Genomic DNA, 21,533 nt, shown 5'->3' on the forward strand with positions numbered 1-21,533 from the left:
GAATAAAAATGAAGTTTATGTTTTTGTTCAAAATTTTATAGTTATCCAATTTTTGAGTAAATCTTCTGTAAAACGGTATCAAGTTGATATATCTCTAAGACGAGTCGACATTTTTTATCAACTAATGTTAATGCATTTTAAAATAAATCGAAGAAAGATGAATTTTACACTATTCTTCGAAATTTTATAGTTCTCCAATTTTTGAGTAGGTTTTCTGTGATACGGTTTCATTGATATATATATCCTAATACGGGTAGACCCAATCATTCCCAAAGTGAAAAACAATATTTTTTTCATGATTCAGGTCGGATTGGAGACATGTTTTACAAAATTGACCCACGAAACAGCTTCATATGAGTTTCTGTGACAATTTTATTTTTAAATTTAGTGAATTAACATCCATGAATAACATAAATTGTTTGAATTTACATGTATGTCCTTATTTTCGTTAAATAGTATTAATAAATACATGTTTTTTTTCAGTCATTGATGAATTTTAAAATCAATTAAAGAAAACTGAAATTTTATTTTGGAATAAGATTTACAGATTTTTTTAAAAAATAATTATATTTTTAATGAAATTTAAAATAAACGACACAATGTCAGCAATACGCACAAGAACTTCCTAAGACTTCATCCATCTTAGTAATACTCTTACTCGTGCATGCTTAACCCAATAAAACTAAATAACAATGAAAGATTAATATTTTAGTTCAAACATTTCTTGATCTTCAGGTCAAATGTTATATTTGTTACCCAAGACAAGACTTTTATTTCTTATAATTGTGATGTACAGTGCAAAGCCATATACAAAGCTAATTGCAAACATAATGAGAATTGCACTGACTTGAGTGTCAATGGGACAAACCGTAAAACTTTATGCATGACAGACCCAAATAATTATTTGGTGCCATGAGAGAACACTTCAAAAGAATTGAAATGAGCTTAAATTGATTTTATCTGTAATAATTACTTTTATATACATCAAAGTGATAGAAAATGATCAGGAATAGGAATGAATTCAAATCTTTTTTATGTGAAACAAATTATTCTTACATCTATAATTACTTAAAATGATTTATAAGATTTTACTTATGTTTTTTAAATATTTTTTATTGCTCGAAAAATAATTTTTTTTTAAAATATTACAATTATCTTCATGTTTTATGTCCTGTCAAATTTCTTTCGGTAAATACTTGTAGAACTTGTAGCTAATTTTTCAATGATGCGATTTATATATAGATCTTTATAATTTCAAAATATGTCATGAGAAATTTAGAAATTACGATTGTTGTATGTTCCACACGTGCAACGCACGTACATGTCTTCTAGTATATATATGTGTGTGTGTGTGTGTGTAGTTTTATTGTTAACTAGTAGATTTTGATACAAAATTGTAGGACGTACAAATGTTAGATGTACACATGTAGTTGATAAAAATGTTTTCGACAATATTTTTAACACAGTGACAAATATTTCAAGATGTACAAAGGATAACGCTAAATTACGAGCAGCGTCTTGTTGAAATAGATATAATACAAGAGTTACATCCTGATGATGTTATGTGAAGATATCCTAAAGCGAGTTACACACTTGACCATCATGCAATAAAAGTTTTATTTACATGGCTGAAGGATATTCGATTCTCCGATTGTTATGTTTGAAAAATATCTCGTTGTGTGGACTAGAACATGTATCGTATGTTTGGGATGAATAATCATGATTATCATTTATTCCTCGAACTCTCCCTTCCATACAACAATGTGTCCACAAAATTTGAGTTTGATCATGTTAGAGAACTGATCAATAGGAGTGTCTGATCCACATAATCTACCTCCTCCACTCCATTGTTTTCTAAATCTTGGATTATCTTTTCAAATATGTCCAATTGACATTCGAGATCAACTTCTCCCTCCTCTTGAAAGCATAAAATGATTACTTCAAGAATAACCTGCTTACTAGAGTCTTTGTCGTGTATATAGGCTCTAGTTTGTTTACTCCACACTCCAGCCGCGATATCTTCCTTGGCCACCTTCCTCAAAACTGAGTCATACAAGTTTAAGATCAGAACGTCGTGCTCTTTGTGAAGTAAATCGGTCTGTTTTTGGACAGATAAACTTGCTGGTAATTATTTTTCCTCATCCAATGCAAGATCGAGGCCTTGGTGAACCAGCAACACTCACATTTTTATCCTTCATAATCCAAAATCGTTACTCAAATTGAATTTCTCCAGATCGAACTTTGTGGGCATCATCCTTGAACACTTAACTCTCAACATGGCTTTGGTACCAAATTTTGAGTTTTGACAGAGGAGAACTAGTTAAGGGAATGTTGTATAAAGTTGAAGGAATATGTGTTTGATGTGTAAATACTTGAAAACTTATACAAGAGAAGCAAAGAAAATTTCCAGAACAAGTTTCATTCCTTCAATTACGAGAGTTATAAAAGTGATTCATCAACTTATTCCTTGATCTTCTCAATCCCTAAACTCTCATTGAAGTTTTTGATTTCAATGTTGCGTACAAAGAACAAATCACAAGCCTTTTATAAAACAGAGCTTGAGGAAAATTTAATTAGAATTTAAATAACCTCTTAGGCAATTATCCACTATATCAAAAACTAATTTTTGACTGATTCCACTCTTTAATATTTGATATGAATATATAATGAGTAAGTCTCTTGTGAGACGGTCTCACGAATTTTTATCTGTGAGACGGGTCAACTCTACTGATATTCACGATAAAAAGTAATACTCTTAGCATAAAAATTAATATTTTTCATGGATGACCCAAATAAGATATTCGACCGACGAAATTGATCTGTTAGACCGTCTTACAATAATTTTTTTGATACATAATTGGGATATTTATTATAACACTTGGTATGGTTTCAAAACCAAATTGGATCTTTGCCCAGAACAAATCACGCCAAAATTTTATGCCAATTTTGTCTCCATACTATTTGGATAGAATATGCATATTTCCAACTTCCCAACTCTGAATCAATCTCACATGTTCCTTTCTCTCGGCCCCACCAATTCATTTCGGATTCTTCCTTTAATAACGACATTACATAAACTAAAACCTCCTCAAATTTAATTCATCATAAATTTACTCCAACTTCTTTGTATTTTTTTTTTTAAATTCAAATCTTTATATTTACATCTAATTAATATCCAAATCAAATATTACACACAACTGTGAATATTATTAAGTAGAGACCCTTATAGTTAATGCCCTTGTGGTAAGTAATTAACTTTCAATTAATTTGATAAAATTTTACTTAAATTACAATTATAACTTAATTATGTTTCCTTTTCCTAAAAATAAACACTTTTAGGTTCAATCATATTTTAAGGAGAAAATGATAGATAATTATTTTGAAAATTAGATTTGAACAATTTATCATCATTTGAATTATTTTAATTTCTTTCCAATATTTAAAATAATTTATCTTTACATTTATTAGGTTTGTAAACTATTAAATACATGCTTCCTTTATTATTTTGCAAACACAATGTCGTGTGTTTGAGTGTATCCACGTATGCAACATCTGACACCACGTAAGTTATATCCGACGTCACGTCAATACTCTAGTGAAAAAAACTAACAATGCGAAAAATCCAAATTTATTTGACTAAGAGTAAAATATGACTAGTACATCACAATAAAAGCAACTTACCTTACCGGACCAATATTTTAGTTTTCCCTTGGGTGAATATAGATTGCATAAAGATTGAAGAGTAATACTAAGCCTCAGGTATAAATAAATAGATACAGGTCTAGAGATTTGGGCTAGACCATCAATATTACACTAAGTCCATGAATAAATAAATATATATACATATAGTAAGCATTTGCCATGAACATTTATATGAGTATCATCGTGTATATCCAATAGACGAACACCACCTCAACCGACGCTAGTATAGGTGCTCAACATATCATCAATATTACTGCATGATTAATTAAAATTTAAAAATATGTGTCACTTAATCAAAATTCCCTAAATTCAGAGGTGGATCAACTTCGATCAGTAAGCGGCCTTCCCAAAATTTCATGTTTCTCTTTTGTTTTATGCTTTTATACATTTACCAAATTTTAATTTGTTCGACTAATATAGGAATTTCAAGAGCTGAAAAGCACTCTTCAGCAACAACAAGAAGATGTCACAGCCAGCCTAAAATTTTTAGGAATATGTGTTTTGATTATTAATGAATTTATCAAGGTTCAAATTATTTTGAATATTTAGGCCGAAGTCAATTTGAACATGTGGACCCCTGATGAGTTGATATAAGTATGTTAAAGTTCGGTTACATACGTCGATAACACATAAATTATATTTTACACATATTTATGTTGTTTTATGCGATTTATGTGATTATTTGAGCTTCAATGATATTGAATGTCTCATTATTTATATGTTAATTTGTTTGACATATTATTTGGAATTTAGTATGGGGCATATAACGTATATCATCACGTCTTGAAATATATCGTTCTTGTTACTTTTTTTTTTTTTTCCATATTGTACTCTTGGAGCATGTTATTGTTTCGGGATCAGTGGGTTGCTTTCGAGCCCAGTTATACATGAAGCTGAAATTATGATTATTTATTTCTAAAAGTTTTTTTTTTTTTTTTTTGTGTGATATGCTCTCTGAATCAGATATCATATGTTGTATCTATATTGCGTCTTCCTATTGTAACGTTGACAGCTGTATGGAGGTCGAGTCGTGAGTGTTAGACACGACACAACACGACATACATAGGATACTTAGCAGGATAATTTAACTGCATCATGATGTAGCTCTCTATGTGTTGTTTCTCGAGCAGTACTCTTGTTTTTATCGTACCGTTTGTTGGCTCTATTATCCATGTAAGAAATAACTAATGGGTTAACGGGTCGTCCATGAGGGCTAACCCGACCCGACCCAAATAATTCAAAAGTTTGATTTTGAATTATAAGAGGGAGTAGTTATTTATTTTGGATAAACTCTCTTTAACTTCCATTACATGGTGTTGGTTCAAGGAAGAATATACAACAGCCGAGACATTCGCACACAAAATCATATCACAATTATTAAGCATTTGGATTGTGAAATATCGATTCCCTTCCATTTGTGATTGACGTCGTGACATTGAAGTGTATTAATATATCCGGAACAAGGTTACTAATCCAACTACAAAGATCCTGATATTCGAGTGTATATTGGTACCAGAGCAAGTTTTTTAGTTGATATTCTAAAATGATTTCCATGAAACGACAACCTTTCTTATGATTCGGATATTTTTTTTTGCCTTCTAGTTCATGAAACATTTGGTAGTTACAATTCGCATTTGAGTTTTTTTTTTTGTGGCAAATGAGCATGCGGTGGAAATTGTAATACATGGGTTTCGTTTTCTTTTCAAAGAAAAAATGGAATATTTGACAAAATAAACTCACAATTATCTATTGTGATTTTTTTGCCAAGCGGTGGGTTTGTTAGTTTTAATTTTATGCTGTTGAATCTTCATTGGCCAATTCATGAGATTTAGGCTTGTTTCATGTGTTATAAAAAATTGCACCACTGATGCTGTTGAATCTTCATTGGCCAATTCATGAGACTCACGGTTTGTTTCATGCGATTATAACATTGCACCAGGTTTTCATCTAGTTTCGAAGGAGCACCGTTTGATGTTCATGGTTATGGAAATCACCACACGTATTCATTTTTTTTAAATGAACCACCGAACATAAATTTTGAGAATGAGAGATTGTTATGATGTATGAAAATTTTTCATCTTGAATATTAAATATTAAGGTTGGTTTTTGTGTCCAATCTAATATTTCCTCTCATCTCAAAGATATGGCAAGGATTAAACACACTTTAAGTATCCTACGGGGAGCAGCTAAAGTTCAGAGAGCTCCGGAACGAATAGCAAAATATCACATGTTTAAGCATTATAAAATGGATCACACACATACCTTGCCTCAACATATTAAAGTTTGGGATAACAAACGTTTATATCTTATGCATTTGAGTCATCATTTTGAACATGATGTAATAGTTGGACTATTAAAAAATTCTCTAACTGGACGTTGGAAGAGCATAATCGATGATATACTTAACCAAAGGGGATCAATGATCTTTCTTGATGAGTTGAAAGTCATCACTGATTAAGAGATGTGAGAAAGATGTTGAACTTGAGATGAAAAGACATTATCTTTACGGATAAATTCTGGACGTTCGTCTTTTGAAGTTCGCTCCATCAGATAGGCTCTCGAAGGAAATGACCAAAATGATATCACGCATATGTAAAAATAAAAAGAAAATAGATTTTCTTTAGGAAGATGACTTGTTATTATATGTTTATTTCGATGTTTTTTTTATGAGCATGTTATGTGACATATGTAATGTAGTATGTGTTTTATCTATGTTTAAATAGAAGCATGTATTGTAAACTTTGATGTTAATTAATTTTAATACATGTTTATCTGCATATGTTTATTTAAAATTTATTGAGATTTTCCAAATTAAGTGGGAGTTTTTAGGTTGGAAGATTTTGAGTTATTCTCACCTAAAATCAATTGATATTTTTTTGTTACTTAGAAATTAAATTTATAATGATTCTATATTAGGATTGTGGATGATGATTGGGAACTTAGTGACCTTTCGAGTTTATGCCTTATTTTAAATCATTATAGATGTTAATTTTAAGTACAAAACATCATTATAGATGTTAATTTTAAGTACAAAACTAAAGTGTACATTTAATGAGCATTAACATGTGTTATCACCTCTAAAATAAACAGGCCATGGCATCAAAATCTATCATTGTTGATCTCAACAAAGGTGACAAACTGAATGGTGACAACTATGATATTTGGCGCCATAAGATTGGGTATGTGCTTGATGAGCAAGATGCCTTAGAGGGTATCAACCAAGTCATGCAGGATCCCGGAGTGGGTAACACTGCTCAGCAGAGGAGAGATCAGGAAGCTTACCAGGCATGGAAAAAGAAAGATTCCACTGCTCGTGCTATACTGGTTAGTTCTGTGATTGATGATCTCATCCATGAATGTGAACAACATCTCACTGCTCATGACATTTGGGTGTACCTGAGAGAGAAATATGGAGGTACTACTGTCACTCGTCTGAGGCAATTGACTATCAAGTTTGACACTTACAACAAACAGGCTGATCACAACATCAAACAACATTTGAGAACTATGTCAAACATGATACGTGAATTGACTTCAGCTGGTCATATCCTCTCTGATGAGCAACAGGTTCAAGCTTTGATCCGATCTCTTCCTGAAAAGTGGGAGCATCTGAAAGTCAATCTGACTCACAATGATAGCATTAAGACTTTCTCTGATGCTGCTCGACATGTTGAGCTTGAGGATGAGCGGCTTGGTGCTGCTAAGTCCATAGCAAGTGCTTTTGTGGCTGAATCTAGTTCCAAGAAAGCTTCGGGCCTTAAACACTTTAAGAACTGGAAGAAAAACTGGAAAGGGAAGAATGTTGTGGAAGGGTCTAAGAAGAACAAATTCAAGCCAAACCAAAAGAACAAGCGTAAGAGGTTTGGGAAGAAGAAAGATAAGAGCAAAATGAAGTGCTTCAATTGCCAAGCATTTGGTCATTTCGCTCGTGAGTGCCCTGAGCCTAAAAAGGTAGCACTTACTAACGCTTTTGTGAGTACTATATGTGTCTCTAGTACTGTTTTACTAACTGAATCTTATCATGTGTGGATTGTAGACTCAGGAGCAACATACCATGTAACTAGAGATCGTGAAGTGTTTGTAGATTTTCGTCGAGTTCCTTGTGGCACGAGATGGATATATGTAGGAAATAATGCGAAAGTTGAAGTCAGAGGCATCGGTACTTGCAAACTAGAGTTGCATGGTGGCCGGACTCTTATCTTACATGATGTCCTCAATGCACCAGAGATTCGACGAAATCTAGTATCTGTTGTTGTTCTTTTAAGACTAAGATTCAGTTTGAACTTTAGTTGTGATCTTATTCGTATTTACTATGGCAATATGTATTATGGTCGTGGACATATTAGGAATGGTTTTATCGTGCTGGATTGTGACAGACAAATGTTTAACTATTATGTTGATCGTTGTGTTTCGTTAAATGTTTGTTCATCTAGTAATGCAAATGTGGATGCTTACACTTGGCATGCTAGACTAGGTCACATTGGAAAAGACATGATGAATCGACTAATCAAAATAGAACTTTTAGGTTCTCTGTCTAAACTTGATTTGTTGGATTGTGAACACTATCTTACTGGTAAAATGACACGAAAACCATTTGGAAAAGCAATTAGGGCAGAATTTCCATTGCAATTGATTCATTCAGACATATGTGGTCCAATGAATGTGAAGGCTAGACATGGAGCTTCTTACTTCATTACATTTATAGATGATTTCACTCGTTATGGTCATGTCTATTTGATTTCACATAAATCTGAAGCATTGGAATGTTTTAGACGTTATGCAAATGAAGTAGAAAATAAAATGGATAAGACAATAAAGGCCTTGAGAACTGACAGAGGCCGTGAATATTTGTCTGATCAATTCAAGGATCTATGTAATGAAAAGGGAATAATTAGACAATTGACAATTCCTTACACACCTCAGCAAAATGGTATTGTTGAAAGAAGGAATAGAACATTGTTAGACATGACAAGATCCATGATGGCGCAAGCTAATTTGCCTATTTCCTTTTGGGGAGATGCTTTATTAACTGCGGCCTATATACTAAACAAGGTGACTTCAAAGTCAGTTCCTTCCACGCCATATGAACTATGGACTGGTAGAAAACTAGACCTAAGTAACCTTATACCTTGGGGGTCAGCTGCATATATTTATGACTCAACAAGTAAATATGGAAAGTTGGGTCCTCGAGGAAAGAAATGTATTTTTGTAAGATACTCTGAGCATTCTAAGGGTTACGTGTTCATTGGTGAACAAGAAGATGGAAGCATTACTGAGATTGAATCGCGAAATGTAAAATTTCTGGAGAATGACTTTCCTAAGAAAGGTGAAATAAAAGGGAATGAACCTTTATTTGAGTTATCTAATTCGGATAGTGAGTTGTTGCCAAATGAATCATCAAAAGCTCAAGTAGATGACTGGAGAAATCCTGATAACAATGATTCATTTGATCCGAGTGGGATTAATTCTAATGGGAACAATCATGAACACAATGGTTCATGTGATCTTAGTGGGCGCAATCCTGATCATTTTTATTCATCTGATCCCCAACTTCGAAAGAGTAATAGGAAAGGTATGCCCAAACGTCATTATGAGATTGAAGGGCATGCTTATGTCATATCTGCAATAGATGATGAAGAGCCTAAAAACATAGTTAAGGCTCTATCTTGTCCTTCAAGGGACAAATGGATGAATGCAATTGAAGAAGAAATGGATTCAATGAAATCAAACCAAGTTTGGGAACTAGTTGAACTTCCAAAGGGACGTAAAGCTATTGGGAACAAATGGGTTCTCAAAATTAAGCGAAAGTCTGATGGAACTATAGAGAGGTATAAGGCTCGACTAGTGGCAAAAGGTTATACTCAACAAGAGGGTATTGGTTACGAAGAAACCTTTTCACCAGTAGTGAGATTTACTTCTATTCGTTTATTATTGGCCATAGTTGCTAATTTGGATTTAGAATTATATCAAATGGATGTAAAGACTGCTTTTCTCAATTGAGAACTTGAGGAAGAAATCTACATGAAACAACCAGTAGGTTTCGTTGTTAAAGGTCAAGAAAACAAAGTTTGTAAATTGAATAGATCAATTTATGGCCTTAAGCAATCTTCTAGACAATGGTATTTGAGATTTCACAGAGCAATAATCTCATATGACTTCATTATGATAGATGAAGACCATTGTGTATATGTGAAAAGATCCAATAAAAGGTTTGTGGTTCTATCTATTTATGTCGATGACATATTGTTAGCTAGGAATGACAAGGAGTATATAGAAACCATTAAGAAATGGTTGTCCTCAAATTTTGAAATGAAGGATATGGGTGAGGCAGATTACATCCTAGGTGTTAAAATTCACAGAGATCATTCTAAGAGACTTCTTGCACTGTCTCAAGAATCTTATATTAAAAAGATTCTAGAACGATTTAGAATGTCAAATTGCAAACCCATTGATACTCCTGTGGCCAAAGGTGAAGGCTTAAGTCGTGAAATATGCCCAAACACTTCTGAAGAAATCCATGAGATGTCTAAAGTGCCAAAATCTAGTGTTGTTGGGTGTTTAATGTATGCAATGATGTGTACTCGTCCCGATATTTGTTATGCCGTGGGTCTGGTCAGCAAGTATCAATCTAATCCAGGAAAAAGACACTGGAGTGCAGTTAAAAGGATTCTAAGATACCTAAAATGCACTACAGATTACTTCCTTTATTATCAAGAAAAAGATTTAACATTGAAAGGATACACAGATGCTGATTGGGGTGGTGACTTAGATGAGCGTAAATCAACTTCTGGTTATGCTTTCTAGCTAAATGATGGATACATCTCTTGGAGAAGTAAGAAACAAACTTGTGTATCACTATCCACAATGGAAGCAGAATTTGTGGCATGTGCTTCTGCAGTGCAAGAAAGTGTTTGGTTAAAGAGATTCCTATGTCATTTGGGTATCGTAAGCAGTCCAGTGGGAGCTTTAACGATTTATTGTGATAGTCAATCGGCAATTGCTTGCACAAAAGACCCAAAATACCATGGAAAAACCAAACACATTGACACAAAGTACAACTTTATAAGAGATATAGTTGAAAAGAAAGAAGTGATTTTGAAATACATTCCTACACGCATGATGGTGGCTGATCCGTTTACTAAGCCAATACCACGAGACATATTTATAGATCATATTAGATATCTTGGACTACGTAGGATATGATTGTAACTAAACACATGTATTTAAGACATTGTACTCATTATTATAATGATGTTTTTCATTATGTGTAATGTGTACACTTTATGAATTATTAATCTGAAAATTGAACGTATGTCTAACAAGTTGAGATTGGCTCTCTCACACGAGCAATTACCTCTGGTGCTGAGAATCATGCAGAGATGAGACGATATTGGTTTTGTTGAGAACAAATCCATACATATGTTGCATTGGTATATATATTACCAAGATGAGATTACTTATTTTGATTTTATTGTAATCGAAATTGATATTCTCACAATCCATTTAACTTCTTTTATAGCCAGATTAGAGTTTTCTTTATATTGATACATGTTGGAGGACAAGTAAAAAGAAAACTCAAGTTAAGTGTTGAGATGCACTTGAACTAAGATCTGTAAGATGTGAATATTTTTTTTTGTGACATACATTTTAAAGAGGAAGAAACACATCGTAGCACGTGTTTCATACCGCGTGTGCTGGAGTGACCATTTGTGTAGGGATGTCAACTTTCCCCACGGATTTGGGGCTCCGCGGGGAAAAACCGAAACGGGGATGGGGATCCCCGATTTTTTCGGGTTTGGGTTCAGGTTCGGGGATTTTTTTAAATCCCCGATGTAATTCGGGGCGGGTATGAGATTACTATCCTCATCCCCGAAATCCCCGAACCCGCCCCGAAAATAATATCAATAATAAAATAATAATATTATTAATAATATAATAATAATAATATTTTTTAAAATATTAATAATCTTATTGTTATTAATATTGATATTGATACTAATATTAATATTATCTCTAATAATAATAGATAATAATTAGTTTTGGTTTGACAAAATCTCCGAATTCGTTATCGTATTGCAATATTAATATTTTTGAAACGGGGATGGGAAGTTGATCTCCGAAGTTTCGGGTTTGGGGATTCCCTGAACCCGAAAAAACGAGGATTGGGGCGGGGATGAGGATGGGGATGGAATTCGGGGATGGGGATGGGGATGGCAAACCCGCCCCGGCCCCGCCCCATTGCCATCCCTACATTTGGATAATGATTATTCGAGTCCCAGATCATTGTGTGAGATCCATAGGTTTATATATATAAACTCAATATTATACCCTTAAGACTTTCAACAGTCTCTTTAATATTATTTTAGTGATGCTACTTTAGCATGATACCAATAGCCATGGACGATTCGGTGATGAGGTACATGTCTAAGAAAGCAGCTAAAATAAAGATTGAAAGATTTTAGTGGGAAAGGAATATTTATTTTGACACTTATTTTGTATTTACAAGCCGGCTAATTATGTTTAACTTAGTTGTTAGAACATAATTGTGAATACATACAGATATGAATAATTTTGAATCAAGTATGCTCTTTTTTAGTTTTTTTGGGACAAGAGATACGTTGATTAGTGTAATAAAATAAATCTGAGGTATAACGAGTAAAATGTCCTCATAAATATGTTTTGAATTGAGCTATTATATATCCTTAACCGGTGTATAGATCTGAGCTCTTATTTAATATGTTCGCTGGTCACACGATCCATTTGCTTGTATGAAATTGGTGATATATGATTGTGATAAATCTAGGCAAGATGTCTAGCCCTCATGTGCGAGTGAGAGATGTAAGAAATAACTATTGGGTTAACGAGTCGCCCATGAGGGCTAACCCGACCCGACCCAAATAATTCAAAAGTTTGATTTTGAATTATAAGAGGGAGTAGTTATTTATTTTGGATAAACTCTCTTTAACTTCCATTACATGGTGTTGGTTCAAGGAAGAATATACAACAGCCGAGACATTCATCTTCAAAGCACACAAAATCATATCACAATTATTAAGCATTTGGATTGTGAAATATCGATTCCCTTCCGTTCGTGATTGGCGTCGTAACATTGAAGTGTATTAATATATCTGGAACAAGGTTAGTAATTCAACTACAAAGATCTTAAATCAAAGTATGAATTTATTCGATAATCATATACGAGATTCGAGTGTATGATTTCTGTCATCCCGTTGATTAATGAGCTCAGTTACAAGCATTGCATATTTATGAAAACAGTCCGATCAATTTATATTAATATAAAAAAATTTGTATAGTCGTTTTTTTGTAATATTATTAATATTTTATTTAAGTACCTTTCAAATGCTCTTTATTATAGTTTCTACTATATTTGAACCGAAAATTGGTACACTATCATATATAGCATTTATGAAAATTTTGACATATATACATGGACATTTTAATTGAAATTAAAAATAATGATAACATCAGATCAAATTTCAAATTTTGAACAAAATTTGTATATTATTATATATAGCATTTATGAAATTTTCACACATATATGAACATAAATTTTTTGAAATTAAAAGTAGTGATAAAATTCGATTAAATTTCAAATTTGAATCGAAAATTTGTATATTATCATAGATAAAATTAATGGAAATGTTAACATATATATGGACACAAAAAATTAATTGAAATTAAAAAGTACTGTCCAATCAAATTTCAAAATTTTAAACAAAAATTGATACATTATGATATATAAGTTATGGAATACACACACACACACACACACACACACACATATATATATATATTATATGAATACAAAAAATTAACAAGTAGGGAAAACATCCGACCAAATTTTAAATTTTGAACAAAAATTGGTACATTATTAAATGTAAAATTTATGAAATGTTCACATATATATGAATACAAAAAAAAATTAACTGAAATTAAAATTAATGATAACAATCAATCTTATTTCAAATTTTGAACCGAAAATTGGCATATGATCATATTTTAGCATTTATGGAAATGCTCAAATATATATACACAAAAAATTAAATGAAATTAAAGATAGTGATAACACCCAATCAAAGTTCAAAACTTGAACCATAAATTGGTACATTATCATATATAATATTTATGTAAATGTTCACACACACACACACACACACACACACACACATATATATATATATATGAACACAAAAAAATTAACTGAAATTAAAAGGAAATAATAATATCCGATCAAATTTTAAACCAAAAATTGGTATATTATTTTATATAGCATTTATGAAAATTTTCACATATATATGGACACAAAAAAATTAGATGAAACCAAAAAGGTAGTGATAATATCCGACTAATTTTAAATTTAGAATCGAAAATATATACATTACCGTTAATAGCATGAATGAAAATGTCTATATATGAACACAAATAATTAATTGAAATTAAAAAATGATAATAAAATCCAATTAAATTTCAAATTTTATCGGACTATAGTAGTGATAAATTTCAAATTAAATAATAATGATAACCACTTGGACAGTCCGATTGATGGTTGTTCAGTGAATCATCACTCATCTTTATGAATGGACATCTCAATGCTCTTAACAATGAAACATGACGTTTATATCAGATGTTAATCTAAAGCTTAAGCAACTTTTATCCTTATTTTAGGCGGTTATTCGACTACAAACTTGTTTATATATGGTACACTTTCCTGATGAGTTTCATTGTTTTACGTTGAGAGTGAGATCTCATGGTACTTTTTATATATTCAAAGACTTTATCTATGATGCTTGCATGTGTATACAGATAAAGTAAATGCCATAATTGGATAAAACCGTAAAATATTATTTAAATAAAGATCGTTTTTACATCAGAGTAAATAAAACTCATACAACAGGTTGGCTAGCTGGACAAATGGTGTTGCGATTCGTGGGAGTTCTTGTTAGATTTCCATGCAAGTTTCCCAGTAAATACAACCAATTGGAACTTGTCCTGTAATTAGGACCTCTTTGTTCTGTTATTTGAGTATGACATGGGGAAAATGGAATAAAATTCTCAAAATGCAGTGAGCGTATAACATGGAAAGAAAAAATAACGATGCCCTCTAGTCTACCAAGCATTTCATGCCACCAAAACGAGCATGTGCTTCAATTCGCTGACGAATACACATAGTAACAAAAAAAAAAAAAAAAAGTAGGCAAAGAAACATATCTCAACTTGAATTTGAATAGCGTTTATTAGTATGGTAAAAAATGGAACCGATTACTTGATAAAAGAATTTAAGTTAAGATCCTAAAATAAGGCAGCCAACCTATTTAGCTGCACAAGTGCTAAAACATCAAACGAATCTCAATGATATTGGATGTGCCACACTCTCATGGTTCGACCTCTGTGGTAGTTTGTGCAGCCTTCTCAACACTTTACTTCCTTCAAACCAATACCAAAGTACAAGAATGTCGGATCAGTCGAGCCATCCTTGTAGTAAGCAAACACGAGGGAGCTATCATCATTCATGCTCTCTCCCACAAAGCTACAAAAACAACACAAGTAGATGCATAACACAGCGTCAAGTCACCACAAGCGAAGTTAACACGAGAAAACCAAAGTCAAAAGTCGTTAATAGAATGAGAAAGCTTGAAGGACAAGGCCATACTCGGGTATACAAAATTTTTTTTGAATCATAATAGAAGTCTATGGAGAAAATAATGACCGAACCTAGTGCTGTTACTTACAATTGCAGGTCTTTGAGCTTCGACAGCAAAAACTTAGTAGCCCCCTCAATGTTCTTCTTGAACAGCTCTTGCTGCTCACCTTCAAGCTTCGGCGTCAACAGCTTGATGTACTTCTTGACGTACGCTACAAACCGCTTCTTGTCAAAAGAAGGTTGTTCCTACAAAAGTGTTTTCATTGAGACCAAGAATTGCCACAAATTCCGAATTTCCCACAAATAATACAGATGAGCGAGGTACCTGAAGTCTAAACGTGTCAACAATGTCAACTACTTTAACAGCTTGATCATCAACACCTTCGTCCTCTTCACCACCTTCGGCAGAGGGGTTTGCACCAATGTCCACATCACATGCACCCTTAGTGACCCACTGGGATTCATGAAAAATTTACAAAGTCAAATCTTGTAAGAAACACGCACCTGGCTAAGAAAGCATAATTCAAAAGCAAAAACAATCCATAAATGTGACGATGAGTTGCATATCACGAATCGTAAGGATGAGATTGGAGAAATCTAACCTTTCCCTCAACTTCCCAAAGAATCCCATTCTCAATTTCTCTGTACAGAAATGAGTCTGAAAGAAGTTCATCACCTGAAAAGGGTATATTTTTTTTTTTGTATGTTCATGAAAAATACAAATTTAGGAAACGAACAGAAATCATGCACCAGTTTACATCTTTAACACGTGCTGACAAAACTAGGCAAGAATGCATGAAACATCCAAGAAATTTAAAGAAAACAAAAAAAACACCTAGTATTAAGCAAACATAAAAGTTGTGAACCTTTTTCCTCTCAGAAAATCAACTTTCAGAACGAGCTCACATGAAATTAAAACAAAAATCTCATGAAAATACGGATCGATCTGACATAATTGTAAATAAAGCATTACCCTTTCAAGCAAAAATCAATTAAAAAAGTTGGCTAACTATTATTCAATAGCTGAAACACAAAATCGCCAACGGAGATATAGAAGAACCCATTCATAAACAATAGATAAAGAGATATAGAAGCGACATAAATCCATTAAAACAGTCGCAAAAACTTGGTTTACATCTCACGAAAAGCCTAAAGACGATCAACGAAACAAAAGATAAGATCTTTATATAACAGGAAACGTATGGAAGAGGATCATGAAATAGTATTCAACAGAGAAACAAATAAACACCGAAACAACACACAGACTAAATCCACCAAAAGAACCTGCGAGTAAATCTTGATAGACCAACATGGCTGCAAATATTTAGCTCTGAATAAATAAAAGACCAAATACATACACACACACATATATATATATATATATAGAGGCAGGTTTCGGAGGACGAGGAACAAGAGTCCAAACAGGAAACAAATATTTGAACTGCCCAAATTATTCCCACGTCGAATCCTTCCTTGATTATTTCCTTTTAGAGTTGGAACGTGTGGGGATTAAACGAATCATTTCCAACTCATTCGAAAGATACCAAGGGAGTGTATTTAATGTCGAAGATTTATTGATTTTTAATTATTTTTGTAGATGTTAAAAGTTTATATGTATTCAATTAATATTTTTACATACTCCATAGAAGTCTAGTGGTAATCAAAATAGACTTTCATAGAGTTTTAAAAAGTCAATTGGTATTCAACATTGACTTTTAAAAACTCTATAAAAGTCTATAGGTATTCAAATTTTCAATAGACTTTTAATAACTTCATGGAATTTATTAACATACAAACATTAAAGCTTAAGGTACAACTATAAATTGTCAAAAATTGTATTTGGTTCAACCCAAAGATTTGGATGGATTTTTAAAACTTCTAACTCATACACAAGCTATTTATTTCTCTCTCTGTCGCTTCACGTCACCTCTCTTCTTATCTTCCCTCCTCTCATCTATCTCTATCATTCTCTCAAATTTTCGAAGTGTATCTCTATATATATTTTCATATTTTCTTTTCAAATTTTTCATTTTTTGACCGATTGTTCATTTAATAATTTTTTATTTTAATATCATAGGAAATTTTGAATTCTAGAATCGATTTTGTGATTTTTAATTTATGATTTATACAAATTAATGTAATATTCAATAAGAATAAAAGATGATCCAAAAAATGTCGCTTAATTCTTAATAATTAAATAGCCTTGCAACAACCATGATTTTTTAAATTCTTTTTAACATTTTCAATTAATATATAAGCTATGATATTTTTATACAAAACTATATCCACACAATGTTAAATAATATTCTTTTCACATATATATTATCAATTCAAAAATAAGATTACAGATTAATCAATTGATGTATTTTAAAAATCTTACAAACATGCATACAAACCAACATATTTACAGATTAAATGATTTAACTTTTAAATAAGTATATTTATTTATTAATATAAATATTGAAAAACTATTTCAAACTGAATATATTATATATGTCAATTAATTATTTGTTCAAAAAATTTAATAAAAAATAATATGTTATAATTAAATACAAAATTTATAAAATTCTATAAAAAAAATTCACAAAAGTCTATAAAAATCTTGCAAAAAAGTCTACATAAATCTGTTTATAAATATGTGAGAATCTATAAAAGTCAATAAAAATCTATCAAATCCATAAAAGTCTATCATTTGAAAAAGTTATTAAAAGTCATCAAAACTCTGAATTGAATACGCCCTATTTAATTTGTATTAAAATTCGAGCTGAACTTTTAAATTATTTGAAATTTTTTTTAAGTCAAATTATTTTGTTCTTTTAAATATTTTATCAATTAATATAATATAATTATATATTATTAGATATATTTCGAACTTTTTGAATTCATTTTTGAGCCATGGTTTGAATGGCTCATGAAAGTCAAACTCAAGCTTTGATTTCAACTGAATTCGAAGGAAATGTCTTAAATCTCTAGAGTTTCAAGTTGGGTTCGAATATAACGAAATCGAAACTAGAAAATCTCGTTCACAACTTTACTTGGAAGCCCATTACTTATATCAACAATTAATTTTACAAAAACAATATATTCTAATTATCAAATAAATAAAATATTATTGATAGATTATTAATTTTTAATTTACTTGATTATCAGCATGATGATTCAACCAATCACATCACATTATATATATAAAAAAATATTAGGTTTTTTTTATGCGTGGAAAGTTTTAATTGGTTGACTTTCGAATAGTTAATCAAATATTTTTTAAAATGAAGATTATCCCCAACCTCGACCATCTTCTCTCTATTGGTTTACTCGGCATGTTCTTATAATATGAGGAATGAATGAGACTAATGAGGTTTCGGAACAGAAGAGAATACAAAAAGTAAGCCCCTTTTCTAATTGATGATTTTGTGTATCTTAGGGTTTCTGAGTTTTAATCATCATTGTGTTAATCGTTTATATGTTAAGCACGCATTCTTGATTATTGAATCGGTATTGGCAGCTCCTTTCTTGTTCCTTTATTTTATCTGGTGATCATTTTCCAATTTAGTGACATCCTGATGCATTCTTGTTTTTACTTTTTATTAGGTAATCATTTGGACTTGCGGGAAATTCAGCACCTTTGATTTTACTGATTGATTCGTGGAGTTGATGAACTTAACCGGGCGTTGGATTTTCTAGGTTTTGAACCTTTAGATTGATTTTCGGGAACTTTTCTTGAAATTGGTTAGCTGTATTTTTTTATTTTTTTGGCCTTTTTAAAAATTTTAAATCAAGGAATTGTTATGGATAACAACAAGGATGAGGCTTTGAAGTGCTTTAATATTGCTCGAGAGGCCATTGCCGCTGGCAATAAACAAAGAGCACTTAAATTAATAGGGATCGCACGCCGCCTGAATGAGAATTGCCCCTGGATGATCTTTTGGCTGCATGTGAAAATCTTGATGCTCCTTCTGTTGGTGCCTCTAATGATGTGGAGACTGTCAAGAGGCCGAGAAACAATGTGGGCTTAGCTGATGGTGACGGGGTTTCAAATGGGGAGAGGAATTATACGGAGGAGCATGTGCAGTTGGTTAGGCAAATTAGGACTAAGAAAGATTATTATTCCATTCTTGGCGTGGAAAAGAGCTGTTCTATGGAGGAGATTAGGAAGGCATATAAGAAGTTGTCTCTGAAAGTTCATCCTGATAAGAATAAAGCTCCGGGAGCTGAGGAGGCATTCAAGAAAGTTGGCAAGGCATTCAAATGTTTGAGTGATGATGACTCGAGGAGGCAGTATGATCAGACTGGTTTTGTGGATGAGTTTGAGTATAATCAGCAGAATAATGGGCAAAGAATAAGGAGAACAAGGAATGACTTCTTCGATGACGACTTTGACCCCGATGAGATATTTAGGGCTTTCTTTGGTCAGCACGATGCATTCAGAAATGCTCGAGTTTACAGGACTAGAACAACTGACGGTGGTGATCATCACAGGGAAGATTTGGGTGATAATGGACCAAATCTTATGTTGCTTCTTCAGTTGCTACCGTTTTTAATAATCATTCTGCTTGCCTATCTTCCTTTCTCTGAGCCGGAGTATTCATTGCAAAAGAACTATTTGTATCAATTCAAGAAAACAACGGAGAATCATGGAGTTGAGTTTTTTGTCAAATCACCTGAATTGATCAGAATTATACTGTAGGAAGCTCTAGTCGACAAGACATTGAAAATAATGTGATCAAGGACTACCAACACATGCTTGGACGGTATTGTCACATGGAAATGCAAAGGCGTCATTGGAACAGACACTTTCCAACTCCTCATTGTGACAGGCTTGAAAGTTTCACATCATGAAGGTTAAGGTTTTTCTGTCTCTGCATGTTCCGTTGAACTGTACTTAGTTAAATCTCGAACTGTACTTAGTTAAATCTCTGCAATTATATCAACAGTCTTTTACCAAAGGTTTTTGTTTATGCTCTCTCTCTTATTTAATATAGCTATATAAAATGTGGCTCCCTTAGAACGAAAACTCAAGCTAATGACGTAGCTATTATAGAACATATCAACAGCATTTTACTCTGCAGTTTCCTTAAAAAAATCTGAGGCCTACTTTATAAGCTGGTATTACCCTGCACTTAAACAACGTACTCCTGTAATTCATGTGATTTAATTGTATTGAGTAATAATTGGAATAATAGTCACTCTTCTTCATCCTATATCCAGCTGAATGTTTTTACTTTAGGTTTTGCTATACACTAGAGTTAAAATTGTTGACACATAAATTTTTTTGAAATTTTGATTTTTTGCAGTAAACTGGAAATTATCCATCTCTAAGTGAAGTTATTCCTTTGTTGAATATGCGGATTTTATAAATGAATGCATCGACCTTCAACATATTACTTGCACAAAGCCTTTCATGTCCTTTATGGAAGCGCCTTTACAAAACAAGAGTATTTGACCAAAAGATGGGGACCATGAATCTAGTGCTAACATTCAGCTTTTCTGGTTGTGCCTTTCTTGCCTCTGGATCAGAAACAGTGTGAAGGAGGTTTGTGGCCTCAACAGACTCCATGATATTTTTATCGTTTATTTACAGTTATTTGTGTTGCAATCATATGCAATACCGTGTACTGAATTCTTAGCATATGATAATTGAGTCAAAATCAACATTGTTGATGACAACTGCTAGATGTTTTAATTCATGTGAGCTTTGTGATCTCTTTCTACCTAAAAGATGTTTAACAAACACGTCTTTTCCTGCATTTTCGTGTACTCTCTGTTATACTATATGTCTCTCTATGATTTGCTAAGTTAATCTGAATCTAACACTCCAAGAAGATGCGTGAACTATATGGGATTCACCAGTAATCAATATATTCAAAATATTTGGTGGTAAATTTAAGACTCCCAACTGCGTGGACAGAGAAAACATTTTGCTTTCCTCGTCGCCGTTGAGTATTATGATCCGATGACAGGAGCAAAAGCAGAAGCGTGCTGCAAATTTCGTCAAACTGCTGGAGCACGGCAACAAAGATTGAGCTAGATCAACTTGGTCACATTGCTTCCTATTAATTATTCAGGGATGTGTGAAATTATGTTGAGCTCAATTAGATGGTAGTAGATGGAGATTTTTACTTGGCTCCATTTAGCATAAATTTCATACAGGATAGTTGAAGGTTTCTTGCCA

At 32.5% G+C, this 21,533-nt stretch overlaps 1 protein-coding gene and 1 pseudogene across 1 annotated transcript; one reads left to right on the top strand and one right to left on the bottom strand.

Moving 5' to 3' along the window:
* Nucleotides 1–14,838: 14,838 nt before the first annotated feature.
* On the bottom strand, nt 14,839–16,858 carry LOC142545054 (translationally-controlled tumor protein homolog). Its single transcript, XM_075652044.1, has 5 exons — nt 16,649–16,858; nt 15,967–16,040; nt 15,690–15,818; nt 15,453–15,610; nt 14,839–15,250 (listed from the first exon to the last, which is right to left on the bottom strand). Exons 1-5 carry the CDS (start codon nt 16,674–16,676, stop codon nt 15,133–15,135), a joined length of 507 nt encoding a protein of 168 aa, XP_075508159.1. The 5' UTR covers nt 16,677–16,858; the 3' UTR covers nt 14,839–15,132.
* Nucleotides 16,859–18,618: 1,760 nt separating this feature from the next.
* LOC142547799 (chaperone protein dnaJ 49-like) lies at nt 18,619–21,048 on the top strand (annotated as a pseudogene).
* The last annotated feature ends 485 nt before the right edge of the window (nt 21,049–21,533 follow it).

The sequence above is a fragment of the Primulina tabacum genome, chromosome 5 (assembly GCF_025594145.1).
Source record: "Primulina tabacum isolate GXHZ01 chromosome 5, ASM2559414v2, whole genome shotgun sequence".
Taxonomy (NCBI): Eukaryota; Viridiplantae; Streptophyta; class Magnoliopsida; order Lamiales; family Gesneriaceae; genus Primulina; species Primulina tabacum.

What these genes read in the sequence shown, in the direction of transcription:
- LOC142545054 (XM_075652044.1), bottom strand. Translation starts at nt 16,676, where the DNA reads ATGTTGGTCTATCAAGATTTACTCGCAG. An exon ending in CTATCAAGATTTACTCGCAG is followed by an intron (nt 16,041 to 16,648) that starts GTTCTTTTGGTG and finishes TACCCTTTTCAG; the next exon opens with GTGATGAACTTCTTTCAGAC. An exon ending in AAGCTCAAAGACCTGCAATT is followed by an intron (nt 15,251 to 15,452) that starts GTAAGTAACAGC and finishes TTGTTTTTGTAG; the next exon opens with CTTTGTGGGAGAGAGCATGA.